The 12,233-nt window shown below is 40.9% G+C and overlaps 1 protein-coding gene across 2 annotated transcripts in view; it reads left to right on the top strand.

The window, feature by feature from the left end:
• Positions 1-12,233, top strand: part of ADARB2 (adenosine deaminase RNA specific B2 (inactive)) — a 305,010-nt gene that overhangs the window by 199,467 nt on the left and 93,310 nt on the right. For both annotated transcript variants that reach the window (XM_021528821.4, XM_085563656.1), the window contains exon 3: positions 6,131-7,035. In XM_021528821.4, coding sequence (XP_021384496.2) covers positions 6,131-7,035 — 905 coding nt within the window. The remainder of the gene's footprint in view (positions 1-6,130; positions 7,036-12,233) is intronic.

Genomic DNA, 12,233 nt, shown 5'->3' with positions numbered 1-12,233 from the left:
GTAGAGTGTTGTCAAAAAGTGCACCCTTTATTGATTCAAGCCTGCTGTCTCTAGTGCTGGGATTGCATGAAACAGTGAATAATCATTCCCTGTTCACTGCTTAAACCTGGCTGCCTTTCATGATGTTACAAGCCTATGCCTGTCCCTGATCTTTAAGTGTGCCATCCCCACTTTGCCATGGGATCAAGGCAGATTATCACCAGCCACAGATACTTTTGAATCCAGGTTGTGCCTCTAGCAGGAGCACATGATTCCTGGGGATCTCATTATGGAGTGCTGATGCAGGCACAGGCTCAGGGCAGCACACACCTCCCCAGTTTCTGCAGAGGGAGCTGATGGTCCCCAACACAGATTTCAACCACTGCAGCAGTCTTGAAGGACATATTCCAGAATCAGATTCTATGTATTGAAGCATGTTCAGTTATGAGCATGTTGGTCAAATTCCTCTTCAGACAGCATGAGGACCCAGAGCTTTTGTTTCTGCAGGGATACAGCCTCACACTGTGAGACAGACAACTCTCTCTCTAAATAAAAAATTACTATCCCATTTCAGGAGCAATCCATCATCGAAACTATTACTGTATTTTTGTTTTGAAAACTGTGTCTATTGCTACCATTTGGATTTTTCCAGGGCCTAAAATGCTCTGGCTCTGATTTGGGAAGGCATGTCCTTAGGTCTGTCTCTGCCACAGGCTGCCCACATTTTCTGCTACATGCCATTCTTTGCTAACTTGGGCAGAGAGCATCAGAATTTGAGTATCAATCTAAGTCAGTTCATTAGATAATTTGAATAATTTCCCTTATTGGTAAGTGTTGCACGATGACATGAAATAACTCACACACTCACTCAAGATGCAAGAGAAGGAAAAGAGGAAGTTATATTTCTGACCATCATTATTTACATGAACAGTGCATGACAACTCCACTAGAAATATGTAAATATATTTTAAACATAGAAAACTTTTAAAAGAACCTTAAAACTTTTAAAATAACAGGGCGACAGGTAAGATCTGTATTAGACATGGATTTCAGAGTTATTTCAGATAATTAGGTGGGTAAAGTAGAGTATGTTCATTCTGGAACAGCTAAAGACAATGGCAGTCACCTTTCAAAAACTTTTCATCTTCCCTTTAAGCAAAGTCCTGTACTTTTTTCACTGGTAATGCTTCTCTCTGAAGTGTGGTGTTGCACACCAACAAAATCTAATGCCACTGGTTTTAACCACCCGAACCCTGTGAGCTGCCAGGGAGTGTTCAACAGCAACAGAGAAATCATGGTTTACCTAGACTTTTTACATGAAGATTTAAAAACACATAAGTGTGTTTTCATGTAAGAGAGAAAAGAGTGATTTCTGTTGTTAGCTTTAAGTTTATCATTCCAAAGGCAAGGATATCAACCTAAAAAATCCCTGCTGAAGCATTCCCAACTCTTGGTTGTGGAATCTTGGTTGTGTATGAAAATGCCATCTTGCTTGTAAGAGGAGACTGCCCTCCATTGCATTTGACATCAGAGCTGGCCTTGGACTGAGGTACCGTGGCTCTGGCTCCTGGGTTCATACCTACTGCTCCTGATTAAAGATTTTTCACTTTCAAGTATTCCAATAATTACGGAAGTCAATCCTCCTAACATCTGTAGTCAATGTGACACAGATGAACAGCAAAAATGTACTCGACATAAGCAATCCATGTTTACTAAACATTTCTAAAGACAGTAATTGCCTGTCTCAGAGCTATCAGTTGAATTGGGAGTTGGCTATAATAGAGATATTGCAAATTCTTTCTTTTAATATCACAGCTTTTCAATAAAGTAGTGTCCATTGTAATTCAATAGTAGAGATGCCAGTGAAAATGAAGATGCCACCTACCATCTCTCCTTTCCCATCCTCCCTAGAAGTTGTCTTGGCAGCAGAATAACCTTCAACAGGAACAATATTATCTCTTCAAATGTAGCGTGGAGTACCGGATGGTTAGTTCTGCAGAGCCCTTAAGACCCAGAGACATAGCCAGTGTCATTATTAGTGATGCATTATAGTTCTGAAATGCTCTTGATGATGCAAACTCTCTAGGTTAACTCTACTGTGCATAATGACCAAAAGGAGAAAAACATGAAAGAGCAGTCGGAATATTGAAGAATAGTGCATAAATAAATATATTTCACTAACTGCTTTCCTTTCTCCCATTCAATTACTGAAGCAAATACAAGATCGCAGTGTCTCCTGTTGCCTGTGAAACTGCAAAAATCAATTAATCAAATTACCTGGGGAGATATTACAGTGCAAAGCTGCAGGACTTTTTTAGAAATCTTACTAAATAAATTAGAAACTATTGCCAAAAAACTGTATTTTCTTTCCTTTTTTTTTTTTTTTTTTTAACTCCATCCCCTTTCAATGTTATTATTCTCCAACCTTTCATCATGGGAGAGCCATAATATATTATCTTTTTTTTTTCCCCCAAATGTAAAGAATATATTTAGGAGAATCAAGAACAAAGACATTATGAGAAATAACAAGACTGAAAATGATCCCGAGTTTTGCATTTTCCCTGTGTGTATCCTCTGACTTACCCCGTTCCTTTTAGCGCTCTTCATTTCTAAAATTGCTTGTGATTGTTCTATTACAGCTGCTTACAGTATTTATCTTGTGTAGTTTGGTGTCATTTGCCTGCTTTGTCTGATTTTCACAATAGAAGTACATGTGCCACCATTAGAGAGGTAATCTTATGTCTGCTACACAGAGGTCTCATAAAAGACACATTTCAAAGACTTCCTATTTCAAAGATACCTGAAAGTATAAAGTAATTTCACATTTCGTGGCAGCTGCCAGGGATCACACAAGTCCATCACAGACTTTCTGAGGCACTCACTGAGTTTAGGCTGCCTCTGCTTTACAGGCCATGATGACTCGTGGCTGCTGCAGATCCTACTGAGATCTGGGCAGAACTGAGCTGTTTCCTGGTGTTTCAGGACCAGGTACTCTAAAATCTTGTTGGCTGTAAGGATACTTGCACTGTAAGGATACTTTCTTCACTGTGATGAGGCCAAAACACACCATAAATACAGGCATGTCACCACCATGTGTGCCCAACTTTGTCCACACATCCTTTGTGCTTGATCTCTGGAAGTTTTACACTTGCACATCTGCAATTTTTTTCACTCCATCAAGGCAAACTCTGTCGGTCAAAACATGGACTAGACAATTTTATAGACACAATTTAAGACAAATAAGTAATGTTTATTTTATGGTTTTAGTGAACCATTGTTTTATTGAGGGTGGTTCAGGTAGGATGTTAAGGTCACACATTCATGTTCACAAGTGCGTAGTTCTCTGACCACAAAAGAAAAACCAGATGGAATAAGACAATATGAATGATAAACACAAATAACTTCTTGAGTTTTCCTATTCAGTGGTGCATAATCAATACAAATTCTTTTCAAACTGAATATTGTGTGAAGCAGGAGCTATCTTTCTTTTCATGCTTCTTGACTACAGTACCATTATATACCATAATTGGCTCTGTAAAAACCTGTTAGGTTAAGATGGGAGAGGAGGTGTGAAATACAGAACCAAACCTTTTTCTGGCTAAAAAAAAATATGTCTGTGTCAAAATATTTTGCCTTTACATTAAAAAATATACACAACTAAAGAGATATCTTCTGAGTGGGATGAAAACTTGAGAAAAGGTCATGATGGAAAATGACCAGAGACACTGTCAAGCTGGATAGAGGAAGTTAAAGCTGATATTTCCTTTCCCTTCAGAGCAGAGTTTCTATAAAGACAGTTGTGAACTCAATGAGAAAACAGAACATTATCCTTGTGCCTTAGTTATTGTGATATTTAAATGTCTTATTTCCAGACATTTACTATTATGTAGGTCTTTTCTTTCCTTCCTCACCTGTCTTCATTCTGTCCCCTTAGCTTCAGAAAGTAAAAATTAACTAGTCAGTAAAACCTTAATTTGTCAGTTCACGTTCTGCCTCAGCAAAGCACTGCAGAAGAGAGCTCTGGTGATAACTCTGGTGAGACACAGACCCAGGCTGGAAGCTCAGTGTGTGCTGCAGGGTTTTCAGGAGAGGGAGCCTAAGACTCAGTTCTGCAAATGGGCCCCACACATGGCATTTATGCCATGAATATTACTCCTGTCTAAGCAGTGACCCTCTTTCTGTGGAACAACTTGCATGAGTGCAGACTTAGTGGTCTGATGGGAAAAAGTTTTGATATTAAATACAAGTGTAACATTTCAGAATATAAAGGAAGTTTTTACTCATGATGGTTGGTTTCCCATAATCTCTGCAGGCTCCTGTGCATCTATTGGCCCAGCCTAACACTGGGGTGCAGCACAGACACAGCACTCCAGCAGGAGTTTCTCAAAGCTTAGCCAGAAGCTCACCCCTTACATCCTTACCAACTTAAATTATCAGAGCAGAGAGAAAACCAAACATGGCCTTCCCCCTACAGAATGTGGGAGGACCACTCTCTGTCCCCTAAGGACCACAGGGACCTTCTCTGTGCATGAGACTGACACAGCCTGTGCAGGTGGCATGATCACGTCTGACAATAACAAACCAGACCTGGGAAAGGCTCCATGCCCAGTTTGTTTGGAGTAAAGCAGGGAGCTGCACAGCGCTGTGCTTGGAAAGGGATCAGATGCTTCACCCCTGGGATGGATTGCCTTGTAGGTTGGTTACACCCACATTTACTTCTTTTATTTGTCTCTGTCCCAAGGAATGCACAGGATGACTGGAGGATATGTCAGAGATGCAAGACATTTAAACAAACTCATCAGAAATTACATTAATTTTATAGGATGGTTATTTAGCCAGCAGCACATCTTGTGTCTGAATCAGGACATCAGTGGGATGAGTCTCCATTCTCAGCCATGCCTCTGCTGTGGCACAGAGCACTCACTGCCTTGCAGCACTTTGCACAGGTGTGCTCCAGAGCAGGTTCATTGGTTCAACAACAGAGTGCTCCTCCCTCTCTAGCTCCCCACTGTCATTTTATTCCCTTCCTGGCACTCCTGGCAGTCACTCTCTATGGGTATTCTCAGTTCTGTCAGAGAGAAAGGGAAGTTTCTAACCAGGCTAGAGCCTGGGAAAGAGTTGCAAAGTTATGTAAATAAATCTCTATCTCTCTTGTTGTTCACATTGTTTATAAGATATGTTCTGCCACCGTGCATCATTCACTGCACACCAATGGTGTTAAATGTTTCTACTTTAAGACCAATGAAATTAGTCTGCATGATGCTCTCTATAAAAGAGTGATGTATTTGAAATAAAGAGTAGTTGGAATTCACCTAGCCTTCTGAACTGGAGTTCTTTTGTTCCCGTCCTGCCTCAACAGTGACAACTCTCCCTCTGCTGTTACTTTTCTTTGACATGGATCATCCTTTACATCAGTAATTGCTCCCATCATGATGTTCTGGCTTCTCCTGGTCTCATTGGGACTTATCTACAACTTTTGCAATATTAGTTGTTGCTGATGCAGAAACTAAGAGTATCTGCAATTGAGTTTGACAGAAAGACACTCACTTACTAAACTGGGATTTGAGTCCAGACCAAATAATTGTTTCAAATGCTATGAAGGTCTGTCAGATCATTTCCCAGTCTGGATTCATTAGGCTGACAATGCAAGAGGCTATGGTGTGAGCAGACAGTCAGTGTATGCATTGTAAATAGATTATTCAATGCTTTGACCCATTTTTCTGTTTCTGAATAATTTCTGATTTCTAAAATGTGTTCATAAGCATTCACCCATATGGATTATAGAACAATTGTCATCGTGAGGAAATTTTCCAAACTATTTAAATTTTACTAGCAATTATCAAGCAGTTCATTTAAGTCACATGGCATCCATTATGCTTCATCTTTGAATGATGTAATCTTTTCTTAAAACAGAAGGCTAATGACTAATAGAAGCAGACCTTTAGGGACAAGTAAACATTCAGAACATGTGAAAAAACTGTGCTAGAAATAATAAACCAACCATTACACAGATATTTAAGGAAGACTCCTAAAAAAGGCTTAGCAACTATTTCTCTTTTTTTCTTTCTTGGCTATTCTGACAGCCCTAGGCATAATGTCAGCTACGATGATGACAATTGTAATGCGAGTTCTTTCCTTTCTTTACTGACAGGTACCAGCAGTGCAGAAGTAAAGGAAAATCGAAACATTGGCAACCTGGAGGATCATCCAATAGCATCCACCGACAGGGCAAGAGGGGGAACAATTAGCAGTAAGAGGAAAAGACCCTTGGAGGAAGGTAATAATGGCCATTTCTGCAAACTTCAGCTTATCTGGAAGAAAGTTTCATGGTCAGTGACGCCAAAGAACGCTCTGGTTCAGCTACACGAACTCAAACCAGGATTACAATATAAAATGGTGTCCCAGACAGGTCCAGTGCATGCTCCAGTCTTTGCTGTTGCTGTGGAAGTAAACGGACTTACATTTGAAGGCACAGGCCCCACAAAGAAGAAAGCCAAAATGCGCGCCGCAGAGTTAGCTCTGAAGTCATTCGTTCAGTTCCCCAACGCCTGCCAAGCCCACTTCGCCATGGGAAACTGCATCAGCCCATCCACGGACTTCACTTCCGATCAGGCAGACTTCCCAGACACTCTGTTCAAGGAGTTCGAGCCATCCACACACAGCGAGGACTTCTCAGTCTACAACCCCGTCAATAACGAGCTGCTCTCCACCGCCTACCGACACGGGCGCTTGCTCTGCCACACGCTGGACCTGATGGGCCACGCCAAGCCGGGCAAGCACCGGATGGCCAAGGCGGAGAGCGAGCAGAACCCGGTGGTGCTGCTCAATGAGCTGCGCTCCGGCCTGCGCTACGTCTGCCTCTCGGAGACGGTGGAGAAGCAGCACATCAAGAGCTTTGTGATGGCCGTGCGGGTGGACGGGAGAACGTTTGAAGGCTCAGGACGTAGCAAGAAGCTGGCCAAGGGGCAAGCGGCGCAGGCGGCCTTGCAGGCTCTCTTTAACATTCGTCTGCCCAGCCACATTCCCAGCAGGAGTAAATGTCACCATTTGCCACAGGTGAGAGCTCCTGGGTAGCTGCCACCGCGTTGGAGGAACTCTTTCGATGAGTGGGATCGGTATTGCTGTAGCTGTTGTTGGTCTACTCAATGGTTCCTCTCATGTTACACCAAGTGTTGTGCCACAAAACAACTCTTTTCCCATAGAAAGAGCCACAGGCAAAAGCTTGGAAATAGTATCCCAAAATCATTGGGTACAATTTGAAGCTCATTCCATGGGAAGCATAGAGGAAAGGGCAAAATATAAGGGGAAATACCAACATTTCACTTTGCTAGAGACAACAATAATATTGACACAGGCAGAAAACTCAGACAATTCTGTGGTACTGCATCCTTCTTAACAGAGAGGAGCCCATATATAAAGGCATGCTCCATCTCCTCCTTTTAGAGTTAATTTTTGATGAGGACCATGCTATTCAGAGGAGACATCAGTGATAAGGAATGTGCCTGTATCAGAGAAATTCAACCAGTGAAAAAGTTAAGAAATTTTGTTTCTTATAGTCCTACTATTGGGGATTATTTTTTTGTTTAGTTGGTTTGACTTCAGGGCTTGGGTGTTTTTGTTTTGTTTTTTGTTTTCACATATGCCTCCGACAGCACAAGGTATACTGAAAGTTTTGAAGCTTTCTTGGAACAAATGTAGAGGTTACTGCTGTATTAATATAGAAAATATAGATCTGAGTTGCATACTTAGCACATGAATATTTTGGAGTTGGTCATACACCAAAGGCCATCTAAGCATTACTCAGACTTGTGTCAATTTTCTAAGTTCCCGGGAAGTCAGGATTTGCAGACACTGGGAAGCATTACATGAGTTCAAGTAATTTATGGATTTGTTTGTGCTATCAGAAAAGGTTTGATTCATCAGCATCAGGAGGTGATCTACAGCTATAAAGCTCCCTTTGTGAAGGGAGCTGTTAATGTCCAGGATTTAATGCAAAGCACTAGGAGCACTAAGAGTCATTCTGCTGTTGGCTTGCTGTGAGACCCTAGGCAAGTCATTTAAATTCAATATGCCTGTAATAAAAATGAGCATATTATATAAAAGTACACTTCAAGATCCTTAACTAGTATGTAAATGCAAATTATGAGTAGCAATTCTCATTAACATTAGTAAAGGTGGTCATTATATGTTCAAGGAGTTTGATAGGAGATTAATCCTCAAGGTAACATGACTGCCTGCAGGACCCAGGAATTATAGTTGGTCACCCAGAAGTTTCCTTCCTATGTTTCCAAAAAGAAAACCTGTTAAATGTGAGAAATTCTAAAATACACCATAATCCTCCACTTTTCTTTTAATTCCAGATTGCAAACTCCATGAACCAGTGGGATAATAACATAGTTCAATAATAATAGTGATCTTCTAACAGAGTGCTTTGCAGGCATTTTGGAAACCTTAGCTAACACAGCAATTTCACCTTTCCAGCACTCCTTCAAAGTACACACAGTTTTAAATTAGATACCTCTAGTGTTTCCTACCCAAATGAATTCTGGTCGTAAGTAATCCCCTTCTGGTGGTTGCTTTGCTGCCCCCAGTGAACTTTGCTGGGTGTGTCAACAGGTAAATACTATGTATTTATTGACCTCTGGCTTGTCATGTTCTGAAACTACGCCACAAGGATCATTGCCTCAGTTCTTGAGCTCTCTGAAATATTCCCTAGTTTCTTGGCTTTACACTCACCTTCTGCCTGAATATCTCATTTTACTTCAGTCTCCAACTGTTCATTAAGTGACATATTCTCCAGTGAATGTTCCCTTTTTTATGGCCTTTTCTCCTTTCTGTAGACTGCTGCCCTCCTTATCTTCTTCTCTTCACTGTTCTGGAAGTATAAATGTCAGTGAAAAGGTGTCACTGAACTTTTTCCATCAGTATTTCTTGAGTGGTTATGTATTGTCCAACTAAAAGATTACTTTTAATGCCAGCATTCTGCACATTAATTGAGAGATAAGCCTTAACACTGATTTCTGCTAACCTCCTTACAAACTGCTCTCTTCAACAGATAGAGCAGCTGTGACACAAAACCTGAGCGTTACTCAGGTTTAGTGTTACTCACTAAATCATAATTCAAATTCCACAGAAACCAACAGACATATTTCCACTGACTTCAGCTTAAGCATTGAATCCAGAAGCATCTTTTCCTGTTCTCACTGTGTTATGCAGTACCTCATCAAGTGACTGCCTTTGCTCACTGCCTCAGTCAGTCCATCTGGTCTTTGCTCAGTTTAAGTGGTGTAACCATACTGGGGAGAGTTTAGCTCTCAATAGCTGTGGTCAGAGCCAGCTGCTCCAAGTGCTGTTTTAGCTCCTTCTTGTTCCCCTGATCTTGTGGGAACCACATTTTCAAAGACATGCTTCAAGCCAAGTTTTCAAAACTATTCCTATTTAGTAGTCTTGGTTTATGTCCCTAAGTGTTCAAAAGCAGGAGAGCACCCTGAAACTCAAATAGCTTAGGAGTAGAATTTGAAATATTAAGAAGGATTAATTTCTTCACAGAATAAGGAGAAACTATTGTTCTATGTAAACATTCGCTCTTTTTATGTGCTTTATTGTATTTGTTAGAATATCAAACAGCTAACTCATTGGTAGTGAGAACAGACAAACAAGATCAGCTGTAGGAGTTTCAGCATATTTTTAGTACTTTGTAGAATCCAGGACTCTTTTTTTCTCTGTGTTTTTCCTTTACAAAGAGTATTCCAATTTTGCATATCTCTGCACCTGTTTGCCTTGCTGTTTTCAGTGGCATTAGGAGGCCACAACTGGGCTTTTCGTGGTTACAGCCTGACTGGAAACAGGAAATAGTCAAAAGTCATATAACCTGTAGTCCAGTTGTCCTGAAATTTTGGATTTCACAGCATCCAAGAAAGTTTAAAAAAAAATCAGATGTCCTTATGAATTGGGCATCCAAACCATTGACATTTCTGCCTTGCTCATCAGGGCTCCCAGGGAACCTGGTGTCCCTCAGCCTGGGCCTCGGGTGTGCCCTCGGACAGACAGACACTGTTCTACTGACTAAAGGAGATTCAGTGAATGCCAAAAGAGGCACAAGAGGAACTACCTAAAGGAGGCTGTAGCCAAGTGGGTGTTGATCTCTTCTCCCAAGCAGCCAGTGACAGGAAAAGAGGACATGGTCTCAAGCTGTGCCAGGGTGGTTCCAGTTGAACATCAGGAAGAATTCCTTCCCTGACAGGGTGGTTAAGCCCTGGAATGGATTGCTGAGTGAGGTGGTGAAGTCACCAACCCTGGAAGTGTTCAAGAAACAATTGCACGTGGCATTTGATGATGTTGTCTAGTTGGTGTGGTGATGGCCAGTCAAAGGTTGGACTCGAGTGTCACACTACGACATGAAATAACTCACACACGGACGCTACATGCAAGGGGGGAAAAGAAAAGAACCCAAAGAGAGATTTTATTTTCTGACTCCGTAATATATACAATAGCAAAAGTGACAGTGGATTGGAGAGTGAAACTACCACCTCTCCAACCACACTGGTCAAACCAACAGTCCATCAATTCTCTCCACTCACAAAGAATGGAAAACAATCATTGTTTATATGAACAGTGTGAGAATATTCAGTAGAAATATGTAAACATCAGAAGGCATAAGAAACTTCTAGAAGAACTTTAAAACTCTCAAAAGAACAGGATGACACTTGAGGATCTTGGAAATCATTTCCAACCTTAATTTCCAACCTGTGACTCTTTGATTCTGTATTGTCCACCTGTATTCAGGTGAAACAAAGGGCTACAAGAATACAAGAATAGTAAAGCCAGAAATAGATAAACTCCGTGGGTCTTCTGCCATCCAGCTTCCTTCTGCAGCTGCCTTTCACCATGAAAATACTTACTGAAAACACACCATGAAATTCTGAGCACTTTACAATACCAGTGTTTTCTTAAAAGCACATTGCTGTGACTCTGATTTTCTTTCCTGTGATTGCTGCACAATGTGTTTAGGCTAACTGCAAAATTATAAAAAGGTAAACAAAGGCATATTACAATTTACACCAGGAAAAAACATTTAATCTCATAATATAAAACCAAAATAATCAAGATCATGCCTTCTTTACTGCCATCAGCAGTGCATCAATCCATTTCTGTGAGTCTCTTACGGGTACAATAGTGACTGGGAGATGTGTGCACTTGCCTATGTATAGGATGAAGAGAAAATAGCTGAGATAACCCAAGAACCACCTGAAGTGGTCACAAGATTTGCCCATCAATCTGCCAGTTCTCCCTCAACCAGATGTTTGATCTGTGCTAGGCACCGAAGTGCAAGATAAATACTATTCATGGTCAGAGACTGGGCACACAATGTTGATTGGAGATGCTAAGTTAGGAGCCTGGAGATCTGCTAAACTCATGGCAGAGATAAAGTGAATCAGGAGAATGGAAATTACAACTCTTCACTGTACCTTGTATAAGTCACTAAATATTACTCCTTGTTTCCTGGCAGAGTTGGTCTGAACTCACATTGTCCACCAAATAAAATGCGATTTCTTCAATTATAAGCTTTCATGGAAGTCTGACAATTGTTTCTTCCCACTTTGGAAACTCATTTTCTTACATTCCAATACAGGAGGCAGCACCAGAGAGCACTACCCTAACCAGTCCTAATGAGTCTGCACTGGTAGAAATGCATCCACACACTCCCAGGCTTTCCAAGTGCAGTATGTTCAGTTCAAAAGACCAAGGTGGCCCCCAGCTGCTTCTGACCAACTTGCAATTCTTTTTCTAATCCTGTAGTCCTTCCAACCTGTCTTAGTCTAAATTTCATTCTTATTGCTGTAGAGCAATACCATTAATTAATACTACCGTAACAAATTAGTAAAAGAGGGGTGCCTGGATTTCAAATGAACCTAAATTAGAAAAGAATAGGTGTGAAAATCGCATTCACTCTGCTTTGAAATGGCTTAACACTCCTGTTGCTTGTTCACATCCAGAGCCTCCAGAGCAGTGGCTGTCTATTTATTTTAACAAAACCTCATTGTGTTTTGTGTGTGTATCATCAAAAAGAAGTAGGGTTTCTCTCTTTGCCAAATACAGCTAACCTTTTGGATCCAGTTAAATCCCCTATTTGCCAAAAGCTTAATCTGCAGGCTAAAGCAACCTCAATCCCACATTGCAGTGATTCTTTACTTTGAGCAAATCAAAGATTACTGATAGTTAGCTTCAATGCCATCTTTACGAGAAGGTGGCAT

Source organism: Lonchura striata, chromosome 2, assembly GCF_050655825.1.
Source record: "Lonchura striata isolate lonStrDom1 chromosome 2, ASM5065582v1, whole genome shotgun sequence".
Lineage (NCBI taxonomy): Eukaryota > Metazoa > Chordata > Aves > Passeriformes > Estrildidae > Lonchura > Lonchura striata.
The sequence above is the reverse complement of the archived record's forward strand: the minus strand, read 5'-3'. Positions and strand labels throughout refer to the sequence as shown.